Source organism: Pelodiscus sinensis, chromosome 25, assembly GCF_052426305.1.
Source record: "Pelodiscus sinensis isolate ZL-2025 chromosome 25, ASM5242630v1, whole genome shotgun sequence".
NCBI lineage: Eukaryota > Metazoa > Chordata > Testudines > Trionychidae > Pelodiscus > Pelodiscus sinensis.
In genome coordinates, this window is record NC_143076.1 from 16,100,174 (window position 1) to 16,119,008 (window position 18,835).

The following is an 18,835-nucleotide window of genomic DNA, read 5'->3' on the forward strand; positions in this document are numbered from 1 at the left end:
GGGGCCACGGGCACAGCCCTGGGGGTCTGACCCAGCGGTCTCAGCGGTGGGTGAGCTGGCCGGTCACGGGGAGCGCCAAGGGCCAGGCTGGTACCACGCTATGGAAGCCTGGGAATGCAGCTTGGGAGGGAGCGCATTCTAAAAGCGTTGGGGGGGAAAAAGCCGAAGTACCTACCCCCCCCCATCTCTCTTAATCCAACTCAGCTGAGGCTCCTGAGGTCAGGTCCCCTGGCACGGCAAACAGGCGTCTTAAAGGGACAGAGCCATTGCGAGATCTCTGTGTCTTGCTCCCCAGCTGCCGAAGACCCCAGCGGCTCAGGCAGCCAGATCTGGGATGCACAGAGGGGTCCCCTCTCAAGTTGGTGGGCTCACATGGCTTTGCTTCTGCTGGGCTGCGTGGCGGTACCGTGGGCTGGTAAGCGGCCATTGTGCTCCTCCCCAGAAGCGATTGCTGTGTGGAGTTGGCTGTGGCAGAAAGCTCCCCGTGTTCATACCCTGCATGGCGTGGAAGTAACCTGTGTACCAAGCAGGCCTGGGGACGGATCATTTGAAAACCACTCACTTGTTTGTCAATAACTTGCGGTACAGTCCTGAAACCCACCTGGATGGTGTTGGCTGATGTTCCAAATGCCACGGCCAAAGGAGCTAGGGGTCCCCGCTGTAGAAGGGACTGTGTTTACTTGTATGCACACTGGGGGAAGCAGGGCCCTCAACACCGCAGGGGAAGGAGGTGGCAGGAAGCAGAACAAATTGCAGTTCAGCAATCAAGAAGGGGAAGGAGCATAGAGCCCCTCTGCCCACCAGAATCCATGGGGCATTCCTCGCTTTACTTTAGCCATCAGCAGAACCCGCACCAGAGGGTCACTGGAGTAGGAATGGGGCAGAGAACTATGTGATCTCTTCTGCTGAAGGAGGCCAAGGCACCTGTGCTTTTGGGTCTCTGGGGGAAGAGAAATTGACTAACCCCAGTTCCTATCTGGGGGTCAGACGCTTGAAACCAAACTTGCCAGCTTGTTTGCACTTTTAGCTGTTCCCTCTGGTTTGCTTGCAGCTAATTTCATCTCTTACACTTGAATTCCCTTAATCCTGCCTCTTTGTTTTAACCTAAAACAACCCAGTGCTGTGTGTAAACCCAACGGTGAGCTCCAGTTAACAGAACCCGACTCTGTTTTACAGGGGCAGCAGACCAGAGGCTGTGAACTGTTTGGACGAGGGCCGGGCCGTGCAGAACACGGGTCTTGGTTGGAGGCGGGGTGTGAAATCTGGGACGGAGTATGGGGGGACGGGTCATCCTGCAAGGAGGCAAGTCTTCTGGAAGTCAGTGTGTGGCGGGACCTGGCTGCTGCTCTGCACAGACCCTTGGAGTATGGAGAGTCTGTTGGGAGCATTGCATTGAGCGAGGGAACCGTGGCCACCTTTGAGACACCCAGCAGGGTGTCTCTGGACTTTTCCATAACTTTATGCGTTCAGTATGTGCCTCCATTTCATAAGAACGCCCACACTGGGTCAGACCAAAGGTCCATCCAGCCCAGTATCCTGTCTGCCGACAGTGGCCAGCACCAGGTGCCCCAGAGGGAGTGAATCGAACAGGTAATGATCAAGCCATCTCTCCTGCCATCCATCTCCACCCTCTAGGGCTAGGGACACCATTCCTTACCCATCCTGGCTAATAGCCATTTATGGACTTGACCTCCATGAATTTATTTAGTTCTCTTTTAAACTGTTATAGTCCTAGCCTCCTCTGGCAAGGAGTTCCACAGATTGACAACACGCTGTGTGAAGAAGAACTTCCTTTTATTTGTGTTAAACCTGCTGCCCATTAGTTTCGTTTGGTGACCCCTAGTTCTTATATTGTGGGAACAAGTAAATAACTTTCCCTTATTCGCTTTCTCCGCACCACTCATGATTTTATAGACCTCGATCATCTCTCCCCTCAGTCTCCTCTTTTCCAAGCTGAAAAGTCTCAGTCTCTTTAATCTCTCCTCATACGGGGCCCGTTGCAAACCCCTCATCACTTTAGTTGCCCTTCTCTGAACCTTTCCTAATGCCGGTATATTTCCCCCTTATTTTGCCTGGTTTCTGGGGGGAGACTCCCATGGCCGGCCAAGCGATGTAAGCACGGATGACACCTGATTCAGAACCTGACTGAGCCCGTAAAGGAATGGCCAAGGAGAATGACCCATCCCCAGGACGTAGACACCTAGCAAACAATGCCCCAGAGGGTGATGGATTTCCCCACCTCTGCAGGGAAGCTGCGCAGAATCCCCCAGCTCTAGGACCAGGAAGGCCTGCAGGGAGAGAGGGGATAAGTCGCCTGGGAAGGCAACTGGGTGCTCACCCAGCAGATGCCAGAGTGTAGAGGGAGAGTCCCTACAGGCTGGTTGGGCTCTGAGCTCCTCAGTGCTGGCCTAGGGACTTGCTGAGCGGTGCTCCTGCTGACTAATACGTGTCGGGTGCGTCTAGACTGGCAAGATTTTCTGCAAAAGCGACCGATTTTGCGCAAAAACTTGCCAGCTGTCTACACTGGCCACTTGAATGTGCGCAAGGACACTGACGTTCTAATGTAAGAATTCAGTGCTTCTTGCGCAAATACTTTCACGCTCCCGCTCGGGAAAAAGCCTCTTACGCAAGAACACTTGCACAAGGGGGCCAGTGTAGACAGGGAAGAACTATTTTGCGCAAAAAAGTCCGATGGCTAAAATGGCGAGCGGGGCTTTCGTGCGCAACATCGCGTCTAGACTGGCCACGGGTGTTTTTGTGCAAAAGCATCCGTGCCAATCTAGACACGCTTTTGCGGAAATACTTGTAACGGAAAAACTTTTCTGTTAAAAGTATTTGCGCAAAATCATGCCAGGGTAGACGCAACCGTCCTGTTTTGACAGGGCTGCTTGAGTCATTGTAAATGCCTGGTGAGGTGCATGAAGGGTCCTCCAAGTCTCTCCCCGAGCAGCTCTCGGTGGGATGTGCTGAACCCAACTCCCGCTGTAGAGCAGGAGTGCGGGTGACAGACAACCGAAGGAGGGAGGTGAGGCTGGAAAAGTGAAACCCCTTTGGGGCTCTGTCCCCTTCCAGGCGTTGCCCCTAGAGGCTGTTCCACGACAAGGGCTGGAGCACAGAGCCCATGGGAGCTGCGCCAGTAGGTCAGTGTGATTGTCCCTGCATTGCAGAGAGGAAACTGAGGCACATATGGAAAATCCATCCAGGTTCCTTCCTGGGCTAACGTTTCCTAAGGGGCCCAAGTTAGTCACCAATGGCCAATTGGTTTCCCCCCAAAAGAGCTTTTGGCGCCATTGGCGAGGTCGGCTGTGAAGTCACGTGTGTGCTATAGAAGTGGGGGCTCCTCCTGCTTATTACGGGGGCATCTGTGCAGGCAGCTGAAGGCCGGGCCATAGGACCCAGCAGTCCCACATCCTAGCTCTCTGCTCGGTTGCTCTGGCGTGGGTGGGTGGGAACTGAGGTCCAGCTCAGGCTCTGTGCTGGAGTGCGTCCGTGAGGGGTGCTGCCTGGAACCCAGCACCATGGCGGGACCAACCACGGGGGCCTGAGAAGGGAGACGGAGCCGGGGGCTTCTCCCATGGTCGGTCCTACTCCACACCTGCTCCTGGCCCGTGAGCCGGACAGGCAACATGCCAGCTCACCCACGACATGGCCCATGCGTGGGGCCTGCACCTTCAGCCGGCTCCGTAGGGGAGAATACGGCTGGGGCTAGTCTCACTTCTCCGTCCCCTCTTCCCTGCCCCCCGTGGCAGTAGGAGCCAGAGTCCTGCATGGCCCCCCCCCCCCCTTAGTGGGCCTGCACGTTGAAAGCTATTCCCTGCCCCCCCCGTTTACACTTGGCTGTCTGGGTGCAGCGTTTCTCTGGCGCCAGGGCCCAGCCGGTCACATTCCTGCAGCCCCTCAAGGCAAAGCTCTTTCTCGGTTACTAGGCAGCACAGAAAAGGCTCATTGTTCGGTAGCTTGCGGGAGAGCGGGGCTGGGCTCCGGCCAGGGCTCCCGAGCAGGGGGTGCGTCACGGCTGGGCAGCCAGGGCGTGTGTGGGGATTACAGAGAAGGGCTTTGCCCCGGGGCCTAGATCTCTGCTTCCCTAGCCAGCCCTGAGTCCCTTGTGCAGTGGCCCCGGCGGTCACGGCGCCTGCTCTTTTGTGCTGCCCAAAGTGGGGTCTCGGGGGCGCCGGCGGAGAAACATGCTGCCTGCGGCGGGGCCAGGGTCAATGTTGGTCCTGGCTTGGTGCAGGCCTTGCCGGCCGACTCCCCCCGCTCCGAGGGCAATGGGAATCCAGGGGCTGTTGCTACCAGGGAGTAGCCAGTTGCAGGGGAACCTCGCCTGGCTGGCAAACCTGCAGCTGCAGCATCCCTGTGCAGGTTAAGGGCTGTGAGCTGGGCCTCTGGCGCTCCCGTCTGCCCTCCCGTCCCCTCCGCGGCGATGCACACAGCGAGGCCGAGTCCCCCGGGTGGTGTCAAGCTCAGATTTTATTCCTGTACAAATCTGCCTTGTACGCGTCCGCGTTCCCCCCTCTCGCTTACACAGTAAACACGCACACACCAGCACCGCTCTGCTCCGGCCTCTCCTGCCCCTTGCGGGCAGGCTGGCCGAGAGATCCTGCCCCTCGCCCCTTCCCCCGCAGCAGGCCCTCCCCTCCCTGGCGAGCAGCTGGAACGTCCCTTTCAGTCTGTCAGCCCTGGCGGGCCTGTTCCTGGGGCAGGGTGCAAGGAGTGGCGGGGAGAAGGCAGCAGGGACGGTGATGCTCCCCCCGGGCCTCCAAGTCTGACTCGGGACTAGCTCAGCCTTTGGGCCTAATGGGGTTTGTCCCCCTTGCGACCAGATGCCCTGAATGTGGGTAGGGGAGAATAAATTAGAAAAAAGACTAAAAAGGCTCTTGGGACTCCCTGGACAGCCCAGGGCAAGGCCGGTGGGGCCAGCTTTGCGCCCCTGGGGGAGAAAGAGGCTGCTGCCCACCATCCTCGGGGGGCTCATGAACCCCCAAACAAAGCTGCCTCCCAGAGAGCAGGGGCTGGGATGCCCCACAGGCTATGGGGAACGTAAGTTCCGCTCACACGTCCGTCCCTGCTCCCAAGACGTTTTAAGGCACGATGGAACAGGAAGCAGGTAAAACCCTCCCAGGCAGACGCCCCCTCCGCCCTGCTGTTCCCAGCAAGAGGTGGCCCCTAGGAAACTGGCGTGGGGACACTGGATGGCGAAAAGCGTCTAGCGTGTCCCCCACATCGCTCAGATGCAGACGAGTCACTCTGGGACCTGGGCTCTGCGTGCAGCCCTGGGAACCGTCCCTGCCACGGGGCTGCTGCAGCCTGGCCAGGGTGCTGCCGATCCGGAATTCACGGCCAGGACTGCGCGAGGCGCCGCGCCGCCGGCCGAGCTGGTGCTGAGTCCGTTTCGGGGGGGCAGCCCCCTGCTGCAGGGAGCAGGCTGGGCCGGGCCAGGGAGCAGCCGCAGGGTTTCCATAGTGCAATTCCAGTCGGGGTCCCTCGGCAGCAGGTTCCAAGTGGCGCGGGTGCCCATACAGAGGCACTCCTGGGTCCCAGGCCCCACCTGTCTCTGCCCCAGCTGGCTGCTTGGACTTAACGGGACAGGCAGGCTCCTGTGCCCCTCGGCATTTATTACACACCAAAGAAAGAGCAAAACAAGCTAAAAATCCAGCCCCTGCCCCCAGACGACAGCAGCCGGCCGCGCCGTCCAGCCCCCCGTTGGCCTCTCTCCGGTGTCAGTGCGGCCCGTGGGCTTGCGGCTTCGCTTCTCTTCAGCCTCAGCGGCAAGGGCCCTCGGGCAGGAGCAGTCTCCCTGGCCAGAGCGCTGGCCCTGTCTTAGGGCTGGTTTCTCTTGCCTCTTCTGGGTTTGGTTTAGAAACAACCGGCTGCGTGGACACCCCGGCCCGCGCCGCGGCAGCCCTGCCTCTCCCCGTCTGGGCGCGGCCGTGCCAGGCTCCCGGGGCGCCGCGCAGGGGCTGGGAGCTACATGCGGGAAGATGGGCTGGCCAGCTCGTAGAAGAGCAGGTAGGCGTCGCTGCTGCGCACGTGGCTGGAGGACATGGGGGTGACGCTGCGGGGATAAAGGGACGGTCACAGCATGGCCCGGGAAGTGGGAGCACAGGAGCTGGGGGTGGGAGGAGGCGGCTCCCCCACTATAATCCACATCTGCAGATCTCCCCCTATAGCCCCCAGAGCACATGTAGCTCCCCATCACCCCACGTCTCCCCCCATAACCCATGAAGCCTACCCATCACCCCATGTCTCCCCCCATAACCCGTACAGCCTACCCATCACCCCACGTCTCCCCCCATAACCCATGCAGCCTACCCATCACCCCACATCTCCCCCCATAACCCGTACAGCCTACCCATCACCCCACGTCTCCCCCCATAACTCATGAAGCCTACCCATCACCCCACATCTCCCCCCATAACCCGTACAGCCTACCCATCACCCCACGTCTCCCCCCATAACCCATGCAGCCTACCCATCACCCCACATCTCCCCCCATAACCCGTACAGCCTACCCATCACCCCACATCTCCCCCCATTGCCTGTGCAGCTCCCCATCACCCCATGTTTCCCCCCATAACCCATGCAGCCTACCCATCACCCCACGTCTCCCCCCATAACCCATGCAGCCTACCCATCACCCCACGTCTCCCCCCATAACCCGTACAGCCTACCCATCACCCCACGTCTCCCCCCATTGCCTGTGCAGCTCCCCATCACCCCACATCTCCCCCACAACCCCCACGCTCATGCAATGCCCTGTCACCTCAGACCACAGAGCTGCTCCCCACTGCAGCCCACAGAACCCCCTCCCCACATGCCCATGCAGCCGCCTGGTGACAGTGCGAGGTGGGACCGGGGGGCCCTGGGCCAGCCTTACCGGGAGTCGTTGAAAGTGTGCCACTCGCCGGACACGGGGTTCCTGCAGTAGGCTGTGTAGTGCCCCCCCATGGTGGTCCCGGAGTGGTTTGAGACGGCGTACAGGTTGTAAACAGCATGGTCTGCAAGGGGCGGGCAGAGCAGTTAGCGAGGGCAGGGTCCATCCGGACCCCCGCTGCTGGAATTCCCTGCCCCGCGGGTGCTGTGGCCGGGGGACCCCAGGCAAGACCCCCAGGACTGAGCAGGAGACTGTGGGGAGCCAGGACACTGGGGTTCTGTGCGCAGCGCGGGGAGGGAGGAGCAGGTGACCGGGGCAGCCAGGACGACTCCGTTCCGTTCATAGCTCTGCCACGGGCTTAGTGTGTGGTGGGTGAATCGCTTCCCCCACCCCCGTGCCTCAGTTTCCTCCCCTGAAGCCCACGGCGGATGATCCCGACCCGCAGCCGGCGAGGTCTCTGTGCTAGGGCAGTGGGCAAGGTGGCTGCCGCTCGGCGAAACCTACGAGCTGAAGCCTCTACTGGGGATTACAGGGCCGGACTGCTGGGCGGATGTGGGTCACTGGGAGGAGGTGGGCGGGAGGGGGAGGCCATGGCAGAGAAGCCCCGAGGCCGCTGGGCATCTGTTCTGTAAGCAGCAGCCGTCCCCCTGCGCGCTGTGGCCGAAGAAGAAATCGGCGCGGGCGCGTCTGTGGGGAAGGGCCGGGCCAGGCAGCGCGGCACACTGGCTAGCGATGGGGGTGCTCGGTGACACGCCCAGGTGCCCCGCGGGATGGGTGTGCCGCTGCCCTGCCGGCTTGTCGCCCATGCCAGTGCTCCCCGCCCCCGTCCCAGGGCGCTCACTGCAGCTTTGGGCGGCAAACTCCCGCAGGTCCAGGTCCTTCAGCTGGAAGCTGACGAAGGTGGTGAGCTTGCTGGTCCGTATCCTGGCCTCGGAGAAACGCTTCAGGTCTGGGGGCAGAGTCAAGGAAAGGGGCAGGGCCAGGATGGATGGAAGGGTGGGGGGGGAAGGGCAGAGCCCTTTAGTCTCGGGGGGATGGGGCTCAGGTTGCTCTGGTAGGTCCCACTCAGCAGAAGCTGGATCTGATAGTGCCAGGGGGTGGGGAGGTGCCGCCCACCCACAGCCCTTTGCCCCAAGACCCCCCCCAATGGCACATGCTGCCCAGTGGATACGAAGCACCAGGATCTTGGGGAACCTCTGGATGCTGAACTTCTTGGTGCACCTCGTCCTGGCTTTGCAGCGACAGCACATCTGGGGGAGACACACCAGGGTGAGGGGGGACCCCAAGAGCGTCACTGGGGGGTGAACCCAGGTCCTGGCAGGGCCTGAGGGGCCCACCGGCAGGGCAACTACAGCCAACAGCCCCAATGTCCTGTGGAAACGGAGCCCAGCCCAAGCGGGTGCCAACTTTGTCCGGAGCCAAGATGGTGCCGTTCCCATGGGGATGGGATGGGGAGCTACTGCGGGAGCAAAACTGTGAATGTGGGAAACGGCTCAAAGCCGGAGGGTGGGGAGCTCTGTGCCACACACCCCTGGTCTTTAAACAGCAGTCTGTCTGTCCCGCCCTCCGTCCTTCTGTCTGTCCCGCCCTCCCTCCGTCCTTCTGTCTGTCCCGCCCTCCCTCCGTCCTTCTGTCTGGCTGCCCCTCCTTCTGTCCTTCTGTTTGCCCGTCCGTCCCTCCCTCCGTCCTTCTATCTGTTCGTCCTGTCTGCCCTCCATCCTTCTGTCTGTCTGTCTGTCTGCCCTCCCTCCCACCCTCCCTCCATCCTTCTGTCTGCCCGTCCGTCCCTCCGCCCTTCTGTCTTTCTGTCTGTCCATTCATCCCATTGTCCATCCCTTTGTCCATCCCTCCCTCTGTCCCTGCCCATCCATCCCACCGTTTGCCCCCCCCCAGCCCCCCTCACCGGCTTCTCGTCCCCGTCCAGCACGTCCTCCTTGGTGAAGAGCCGCATGCAGTCCAACAGGGTCACTTCGCTGTAGCTCTTCTGCGGAGAGCAACGAGCAAGGGTCAGCGCGGGCCCAGGCGGGGGGGGGGGGGGGACTGAGCGGCAGGTGGGGCACGGACGTTACCTTGGCGATCGGCAGGGACAGGTCCCAGAAGGGGTCGAAGGCCGTGGAGCAGTAGCCGCACTCGCTGCAGGTCAGCGAGCTCTTCAGCTGCCCGACAAAGAGATCTGGGAAGGAGAGGGGGTGGGAGAGGCTCAAGGTGCTGCATGGCCCGTCCTCGCCGGGCAGAGCTCTGCCCCCCAGCCCTGCACTGCTAGGAGCTGGATATATGGGGTGTAGCAGACCCAGCTCTCTGTGTCCCAGCTAGAGCCAAGGCAGTTCTGTAATGTCCCTGGGCTGTCGTGCACTAAGGCCATGAAGCGTCCTCCCCCTCACGCATGCCCTCCCCACCTCCCGACGCGACTGCCCCATGGAACCCCCAAGCCCAGCCCTCCACAGACACGGTGATCCCCCTTCCCCCCACTTCACTCGCTGGGCCCTGCGACCTTCCATCCACCCCCTGCACCTATCCCCTCCCCGGGCGTGGCTGCCCAGGCACTCACCCCCAATCCGGCTATCCTCCCGCTCCTGGTATCTCCTCCACATCTGCCTCCCTTTTTCATCATCGCTGCAGGGGACAAAGAGGACAGAGAGCACGTGAGAGATGCCCAGCGCCTCGCCCAGCTGCACTGCAGGCTGCAGGCAGAAGCATCCTGCTGAGAGGGAGCTAAATCCTTTGGGGTCGGATCACTGGTCCAGGACGGATGCTGGGAGAGCGGCTTTGCTCCTGAGGTCCATCGGGGTTGGAGCAGCTGATGGCTAGCAAGCTGAGTGAGTGGAGAGCCCAGAGCCTCACCCCCACGCCTCCAGCCTGGGGACTCCATGGCTGTGTCTACACTGGCGCGATCTCGCGCAAAAGCAGCTGCTCTTGCTCAAAAACTTGCTGCCTGTCTACACTGGCCGCGTGTTCTTGCACAAGTAAACTGATGTTCTACTGTATGAAATCGGGGCTTCTTGCACCAGAACTCTGACGCTCCCGCTCAGGAAGAAGCCCTCTTGCACAAGAGCTCTTCCAGAAGACGCCAGTGTAGACAGGCAACATGACTTTCTTGCGCAAGAGCGTCCACACTGCCACGGATGCTCTTGCGCAAAAGCACGTGCCAGTGTAGACGCTTTCTTCTGGAAGCGTTTTTGCGTGAGAACGCGCCGGTGTAGACGTAGCCCATGTGTTTAGGGTCTGCAGAGCACTAACTCCAGGGCTAGCGCTGCTCTCTTGCTGCTACGCCCCACGACCTCCCGGCGGGCAGGCATGCAGAACGCCCCCCGGTCCCCAAGCCCACCCCGAGCAGTGCTTGTGCCGTGTGGGGAGAAGAGCGCCTCTCTCACCAGCAGGCCTGCTTGGTCCTTTGGTGGGCAGGGGGGCAGCTAACCCTTCCAGTTTGGGATCCAGGGTGATTTTCCTTCCTCTGGGCTTGTTGCTTAGTCTCCTCTCCGTGCCTGCAGCCCCCACGCCCCGTCACGGGTGGGTTCTACCAGCTGGGGAGTTTGCTGCCAGTGGGGTCCAGCCGCCACCAAGCTGGACGTGCTCAGAACCAGCCCATGGAAAGAGCTGGCCACGGCGGGCACTGCAGGGTTTAGCAGCTGGCACCCCCCTCTGGGAATCCCCAGGCTGGCAACGAGCCGGCGGGGAGCGTCGCCCCGGGGTACAGCCTGGATGCTGCTCTGCAGGGACGGAGGCAGCTCCCCAGGGTGCTGTGAGAGAGGCACCCTGCTCGCGCCGCGCCCGCGCTGCCTACTCACGGGAGGTGGTCCAGGTTGTCCAGGTTGGATCGGGGCCGCACTAGCACCCGGTTCACCTCGCTGTGGAGCCCGTCGAGGAGGAAGCGCAGGAATTCCTGTGCGTCCTGCTGGCTGGAATAGACAAGGGAAGGGTCAGGAATCTCCCCGGGGCTCCCCACGCCGTCCCGGGCCCCCTCCCGCCCCGTCGAGCCGCGGCTGCGGCCGGGCCTTACTTGTAGCCGACAAAGCGGGGCGCGTATCTCTGGATCTGGGTCTTGAATTCCGAGGGGCTCACTGCTTCGTTGGGGGGCGAGGTCCAGAGCAGCTGGATCAGCTTTGCGAACTCTGCCGAGAGAGAGGGAAGGAGGGTTCCTGGGGTTTGCCGCTCGTGTCGGCTCACCCTTTGGGGGCATGGTCCGAACCACAGCCCCAGCTACAGGCGGGTCTCCTCCCGGGGGGGGCCATGCAGCTCCTCACTTCGCTGATCTGCTCCCAGTCCATTGGCACAGCCAGACCTGCTGAGCAGAGGAGCAGAAGGCAGCCTGTTCTGTTCCACTTGTGAGCGCTGCGATGCTGGCACGACTCTGGCAGAGAGCGCTGAAGCCTACACCTTGTACAGGATCAGCAGCAAAGCATTCCCTGAGCTCCAGCCAGGGCAAACCTTGGTGTCGGAGCAGTCGGCCCGACAGATTTAAAAAGGGGGTCACATGAACGAGTTGGGGGAACCCATCAGCTAGATCAACGAGAAGTCCAGTGGCACCTAACAGATTTATTTGGGCTCGTTATTTTCGCAGAGGCAGACAAACATGGCCACCCCTCTGTTACTTAGCACAATGCAAGCCAGAATCTGGAAAAATATTGTTGCTACTACATGTTGGGCACCCAGCTAAGGTTTTTGCAGCTGATGGAAGTGGCGAAGTTACTCTGTACCATGTAATGTTCAAATGTTACCGGGCTTCCAATGTAAAAAAATATCATAACATCACCAAAAAGGCCGTAACGTGAAGAAACAGTTTGGCTACGTCTAGACTGGCATGATTGTCCGGAAATGCTTTTAACGGAAAAGTTTTCCATTAAAAGCATTTTCAGAAAAGCGCGTCTAGATTGGCACGGATGCTTTTCCGCAAAAGCACTTTTTGCGGAAAAGTGTCCATGGCCAATCTAGACGCACTTTTGCGCAAAAAGCCCCAATCGCCATTTTCGCGATCGGGGCTTTTTTGCGGAAAACAAATCTGAGCTGTCTACACTGGCCCTTTTGCGCAAAAGTTTTGTGCAAAAGGGACTTTTGCCCGAACGGGAGCAGCACAGTATTTCCACAAAAAGCACTGATTTCTTACAGTAGGAAGTCAGTGCTTTTGCGGAAATTCAAGCGGCCAGTGTAGACAGCTGGCAAGTTTTTCCAGAAAAGCGGCTGATTTTCCAGAAAAACTGGCCAGTCTAGACACAGCCTTTATGTTTGACCCAAATGGGCAGAAAGCTTCTAAATGCAATTGCCTGTGCAATTATGTACTCAAAATAATAATGTTGTGGAAAGGTTGGGAAGTATTTAGCTCCTGGTGAGATATTTTATGTATTTTCTTGTACTGATCTGCCTTTGGTTAAAGGGAGCGTTTGTAGTCACACGACACAGAATGCCCTTCTTTGTACCATGTAATACACACAAATAGGTGTCATTATTTGTGGAATGGACTGACTGGAGAAGATTTTCTGTCTGCTGTTTATATTTTATGAGTATTGGCTGCGGTGCGCTGATTTCTACACCAGTAGCTGATATTAATACAGTGTACACCAGGGTGAAATATTTTCAGGGTATGTTCCACTCTCGGGGCCAAGCCTGGACTTATGGATGGGGAAGCAAACTACAGCAAAGTACAGCTGATTAAGTGGAGGAATCAAACTGAATTTGACAGGGATGGCTTGCACCAGGCAGTGAATTTCCTGGGTGACACAGGCAGTGTGATGCAGGAAAGTGGATTTGAAAGCATCCTTATGGTACTCAACATCTATGGCGTGTCAATCTCTCCTTTGCATGACTGTGGTGTTAGGCTCTGCCGCCCTATGAGGACTTCCTTGAAGTGGGTGGCAGTTCCATGGACAGTTGTATTCTCCCAGAAGATGAGAAGAGACACATTTTGGAGAGAGCTTGACCTTGCGCTGCGGTGCTCGAAGATGTGGTGACAGTCTGCATAGAAAACACCATGCAAGCCGAGACTGCTGTGGCAGAGTTCGTGAACAGACTTCCCCTGCTTCATGAGCCCTTGACTCACCCAAGGAAAACTGTTCGGATACACTTTTGCCCTGCGAAAACTCAGCCACAGATTTCTCCCAACTCTGGCGGGATTATATAGCTGCAAAGAGAGATGGCAGCCAGCGCTTATAGCTTGGGAGGTTGGCAGTGACTATTCTGTTTGCCGGGGAGGAGTCGGGGGGGGGGGGGGTCATATGAACTATCCTAGATGAGGTTGCATAAACGGAGGAGATGCTAGATATACGTCCGGTCCAGCAGACAGCCAGAGTGCAGAAAACCAGACTGCCACATGTTTCCGTGGTATATGGCATGACATGATCACGGAGCAGTCACTCAACATGAACTAGGGGAAGCATTTAAAGTTGCTTGCAGTGGTAAACATAAAAGCATAAGAATGGCCATATTGGGTCAGATCAAAGATCCATCGAGCCAAGTATTGTGCGTGGCTGTGGCCAATGCCAGGTGCTTCAGAGGGAAGGAACAGAAAAGGGAACATTAAGGGATTCATCCCCTCTCGCCCATTCCCAGCCTCTGACAAACAGAAGCTGCCTGTTCTGGCTAATAGCCATTGAGGGCTCTTTCCTGCATGAATTTATCTAGCTTTTTTTTTAACCCTGTTATAGTCTTGGCCATCACAACATCCTGTGGCAAGGAGTTCCACAGGTTGACTGTGCGCTGTGTGAAGGCTGACTGTGCATTTGCTGTTGTGTTTGTCCCAAGATATCTGAGAGGAAGGGGGGTGTTTTATCGGTCCAACTTCTCATGGTGAAAGAGACAAGCTCTTGAGCACCAAGCAAACTTGGCCCAATCAAAATATGACTTCGCCCACCTTGTCTCCACACATTTTAAGGCAGCTGTAGCATCTAAGACAAGGCAGTTGCACGGCATGCAGTCTTCAGCCACAGATCTCCACAAAGAAACAACCACAAGAGGGCACAGCTGTGGATGAAACTGCTGTCCAAGATATTATGACAGTAGTGACTGAAAGAATGACAAAGCCTTCCAGCTCTGAACCTGAAACAAGCTCAGACATCTGATGGCCACTTGTGAACATTGTGGTCCCACCTGAAATGGCAGAAAGTTTGCATGATGGCAGAGAAGGCACACAAGAAAAGCAGCAAGTCATTCGGTAAGCTCAACCTAACAACTGACCAAAAGAAGCAGCAGCAAGAGCTGGAGAGAAATCTGTCAGTGATTGAATGACCAACTTTTGATGAGTCATTTTAGCTATTACTGACTTCATGATGCTTCTGCAGGTGGTATGCACGGCTAGAGCCCAGTGCAAAACTTTTGGGGAGCTGTCCAATCAGCTGTTCAACATTGTCCTTGGAGTAAAATGTCAATACCCAGCTGTTGTGGTGACAATTGTGCACATGAAGAATGAGTCAAATCTGGCAAGAGAGACTGCAGGGGGACCGACCAAAGGCAAAATGTTTGGAACCCGACTGAGTTAATGTCACCAGCGAAGCAATGCGACCGAATTCAAAGAATAAATCTAGCACCGCAAACGTTCATGAAGTGCAGATAGTGACGTGTACACAGAGATAGTTGCCTAGTCGTGAAGCGTGTTACCGGTGGCTTTCACAACCTCGCACGATGACTGGCAACTATTTTGTAACCCCAGCCCTCGAGGTAGATCACGAAGAAGCTGATTCAGGCGTGTTCTTTGCATGTTGCTCAAGCAAGGCAAACACTGAGAGTAAACAAAGCGCTACCATGGTGCCGTGGCCTCTGTCTGGTTGAGATACCGCGCTGCTCTTGGGGGCCAGATGAATTTCATTTCAAAACCGGGGCTGGCCCAGAGAAGAGATTAATTCCCACGCACAGAGCTGGGAACGGACTCCTGTCTTATCTCGCCGAACATCTGGGCTGCCAGTGGATGTGATGCTACTTCAGCTTTCGGTGGCACGGGGGAAAGAGCTGGTGGAAGACCACAGCTGAGCCGCAGAGAGAAGAGAAACCAAAGAGGGCTTTTGTCCCCTTTAAGGTTCCACGGCAGTCAGCTGGCTTTCTGTGGGCAGGATGGAACACCTACACACCAGTGTTTCACACTAGCCGATTTCTTCCTCTTTGTCCCCCTTGCTCTGGAAGCTGTTCCACTTGAACTGTGTGTGATTGAGGCCACTTGTAGCTCCAGTGTCCTCTCCTCCCCAGGGTTTGAGCCGTGTGCCTGGGATCAGGGCCGGCCCGAGCCAGTCTTGTGTTCTGGGCAGCGGGCGCGTGGCGCATGCTTGGCCCCGTCCTGGGCGCATGGCACCTGATTGACGTGTACGGGGCGCAGCCCCAAATGCAGGGTCCCGCCCCCGGGTGACAACCTATGGTGGGCGCCTGATGCGGCGCCCCTTACCACTTCAATCAGGCGCCCCCCATAGGTTGACGCCCTGGGCAGCTGCCCCGCTATCCCCCCCCTTAATCCGGCCCTGCCCGGGATGGTGCCAAAGGGGATTCAGATCTCCCCTGCAGTTGATCTTTTGGCCTGCGGGAACTGTTCCACTTCAGTGAAATGTGCTTTGGGCCAACCTCATCCTCCAGCTCCCTCGCAGCCCCATGGCTAAGCTCCGCGCTTCTACCAAGGGCTGTGTGGGTTCACGTCTGTCCTGAGGCCTGTCCCTTCCTGTCGTAGGCATAGGGAGCCGTCCCTCTTGCCTGTGGAAGCCGTTCCACTTGAGTTCAATGTGCTGCCAGGGCAGGCGCCCAGCTCCCTTCACACTCTAGTCCAGTGGCTGGGATACTCGCCCGAGTTGGAGGAGACCCCCAGTTTGAACCCCACAGCCAATTGGCAGGGGTTTGCACCGGGATCCCCTGCCTCCCTGTCCTTTGGGCTGGGCCATCCTTGTCCCCACCCCCTCTTTCTCAAGAGGCCGTCTGACTTCTGGGGAAAAAGGGAGGGGGTGGGGATAGGAATGGCTCACCAGTGACTCTCCTCAGGAGGTGGCCACCCCCAGGTCACACCCCTCCGAAGAGCAGGGGAGTGCCCTGGGGTGCCCGCCACAGCCTGGGTGTGTAGCCTGATCATGGTGGACTAAAGAGAGAGGGTTTTACTGCTCAGCAGCAACGCCTTTTTCATAAAAAACGAGCAAGAGGGGCTGCAGATACCCTCCTGATGCAGTTCAAGGTCTCTGATCTCGCACCTCTGGATCAGGTGGAGTGGGGAGTTGATCCGGGGGCACCTGCACACCAAAGAAGCACCCTACCCCGCACACCACAGAGGGCTCAGAGGCTTAAGGGGGTCTGGTTAATATCTAGGCAAAGTTGAGCACTTGCAGCATTCTAACAACGTCCCCCCCCCCCCCCGCCTGACCCAAAGCAGAAAGGAGACTGGAAGCAGCCCCCCTACACCTATCAGGCAAGTACCCAAGCCACATGGCTCCAAGGGACTCGCCAGAGTGCGCTTGCCCAATTGTCATTCAATATTTACTGAACGTTGCCCACCTTCATCAGAACAAAGACGGACAGAGCCCTCGCATCGGCCACCCGCTGGCCCAGCACTCAGGCCATTCAGTGGAGAGAGAAGCCATCGAGGTTCTAATCACTTCCCTTCAAGAAAAAAGGGGGATTTGAAGCCCAGCCTGGCACACCACAGGCAGCTGCCCAAACCACTTGACTACCACGGGCTGGCCCTTTGGGCCAATCAATGGCTGCGTCTAGACTGGCATGATTTTCCAGAAATGCTTTTAATGGAAAAGTTTTCCGTTAAAAGCATTTTCGGAAAAGAGCATCTAGATTGGCATGGACGCTTTTCCGGAAACGCACTTTTTGTGGAAAAGCATCCGTGGCCAATCTAGATGTGCTTTTGCGCAAAAAAGCCCCGATCACCATTTTCGCGATCAGGGCTTTTTTGTGCAAAACAAATCTGAGCTGTCTACACTGGCCCTTTTGCACAAAAGTTTTGTGCAAAAGGGACTTTTGCCCGAACGGGAGCAGCATAGTATTTCCGCAAGAAGCACTGATTTCTTACAGTAGGAAGTCAGTGCTTTTGTGGAAATTCAAGCGGCCAGTGTAGACAGCTGTCAAGTTTTTCCGGAAAAGCGGCTGAGTTTCCGGAAAAACTGGCCAGTCTAGACACAGCCAATATGTAAGGAGAGTGGTCCTCCTTCAACAGCCAAGAGAGCGAGCTGCTGGTTAGACTTCTGGCACCATCACTATGTAATTCCAGTGGATCAGCTTCTGCAGAAAAAGTCACAGGGACCTATGCTCCCCACCAGATCACCTCTTCCCCCGGCAGCTGGACTGTCACAGAAGAGCAAGCACATGGCTGCTCCAGTCCCACCGCAGCAAGACGAGGAAGGAGCTGCACTAGGGTGATCTACAGGCTGGGTGACTAGCCAAGCCACAGGACTAGAGGGCGATTACAAGCTGCAGGCAGGAAATTCTTAGGTGCCTGTGTAACTCTCTGCAAAATGGTATAGGGGGGAGAAGGCCTCCTGTGCAGCCTTGATCTGGTGGTTAGAGCCTTTGTCACGTTACCGAATTTGAGGGAAGCAGCCAGATCACTGCTGCACCCATATGTGGGGGGTGCTGGCCCCAAAATGGTACAAAAGGGGGCCATGTGGGGTGTTGAATAGAAGCTCCCTGTCTGCTAATCCTATATACGCTAGTCATGTGATTGTATAATGTCTGTGTGTATAGTTAGGAACCTGTAATCTGTGTGGATACTGAATATTTCTCTGCATGTGGTTGAGCATTGGGCAGAGCCCGGTCTATGGACATGCTAATTAGCGAGGCCCTGTGGGGCAATGGCACTCAATGGGCCAAGGACACACCTAAAGCATGAGGGCTGACACCTGAGGGCTGCCAGCAGGGAACACAGAGATAGGCCGCTGGCCAGGTGGCCTGCTGCAGCCAAGAAGAGACCAGGAAGGATGTATAAAGAGGCCATGTGGTCGACTCCATCTTGGTACTCAGCTCAGCACTTCATCCCAGAGGCAGCATTGCAGGGATCGAAGAGCCGGAAAGAACTGTGGACCCATCTTGATCCTAGGATGCTCAACAAGGAATTTTAAGCCAGCAGCTGTAACAGCTCTGCTAGAGCCTCCATCTAGAACTGGGAGATTCGATGCATGTAATGTACTATCCTTTAACAACCTCACTCTTATACTTTTCTTTATTGTAGTAATAAACCTTTAGATGTTAGATGCTAAAGGATTGGCTCAGCGTGATTTGTGGGTAAGATCCAGAGGGTAAATTGACCAGGGATCTGTGGCTGGTTTCTTGGAACCGGACAGAACTTGTTCGGGGTAGGTGGTATTGGGTGCTAGGACCCCTCACCTGTGTATGAGGCCCGGGGCCATCTGGGGCGCAGATATTGCTGGGGTATTAGAGGGGTTTTGCTCATGAGGCTTCAGGTAGGCAGCTGAAGCGCTCTGTGGGACTGGTTTGTGGCCTGTTTCCACGAGGGTAAAGGGATGTCTCGAAATAGCACGGTATTTTGAAATTCTGCACTGTGCAAATGCACCAAATTTTAAAATAAGCTAGTTCAAAATAGATTTGAAATAAGATATGCAATTTGTGTAGAGCAAATTGCATATCTTATGTTGAGTTTAGGGTGCTGTGTGCACTTCTAGTCTTCACAATATCCTCTGGCAAGGAGTTCCACAGATTGACTTATGCGCTGAGTCAAGAAAAACGTCCTTTTGTTTGTTTTAAACCTGCTGCCTATTTATTTCATTTGGTGACCCCTAGTTCTTATATTGTGGGAATAAGTAAATCACTTTTCCTTATTCACTTTTTCCACACCAGTCATGATTTTATAGACCTCTATCATATCCCCCCTTAGTTTCCTCTTTTCTAAGCTGAAAAGTCCAAGTCTTTTTAATCTCTCTTCATATGGGACCCATTCACAACCCCTAATCATTTTTGTTGCCGTTTTCTGAACCTTTTCCAACGCCAATATATCTTTTTTGAGATAAGGAGACCACATCTGTACATAGTATTAAAGATGTGGGCATA

General features: G+C 56.7%; 1 protein-coding gene across 2 annotated transcripts in view; it reads right to left on the minus strand.

The window, feature by feature from the left end:
• Positions 1 to 5,819: 5,819 nt before the first annotated feature.
• The window catches only part of USP2 (ubiquitin specific peptidase 2), a 58,415-nt gene continuing 45,399 nt past the window's right edge, over positions 5,820 to 18,835 (minus strand). For both annotated transcript variants that reach the window (XM_075909508.2, XM_075909514.2), the window contains 9 exons: positions 10,872 to 10,983; positions 10,660 to 10,770; positions 9,423 to 9,487; positions 8,944 to 9,047; positions 8,778 to 8,858; positions 8,046 to 8,124; positions 7,716 to 7,823; positions 6,878 to 6,998; positions 5,820 to 6,055 (listed from right to left, as the gene is read on the minus strand). In XM_075909508.2, the coding sequence (XP_075765623.1) occupies positions 5,968 to 6,055; positions 6,878 to 6,998; positions 7,716 to 7,823; positions 8,046 to 8,124; positions 8,778 to 8,858; positions 8,944 to 9,047; positions 9,423 to 9,487; positions 10,660 to 10,770; positions 10,872 to 10,983 (869 nt within the window). In that variant the 3' untranslated portion in view covers positions 5,820 to 5,967. The remainder of the gene's footprint in view (positions 6,056 to 6,877; positions 6,999 to 7,715; positions 7,824 to 8,045; positions 8,125 to 8,777; positions 8,859 to 8,943; positions 9,048 to 9,422; positions 9,488 to 10,659; positions 10,771 to 10,871; positions 10,984 to 18,835) is intronic.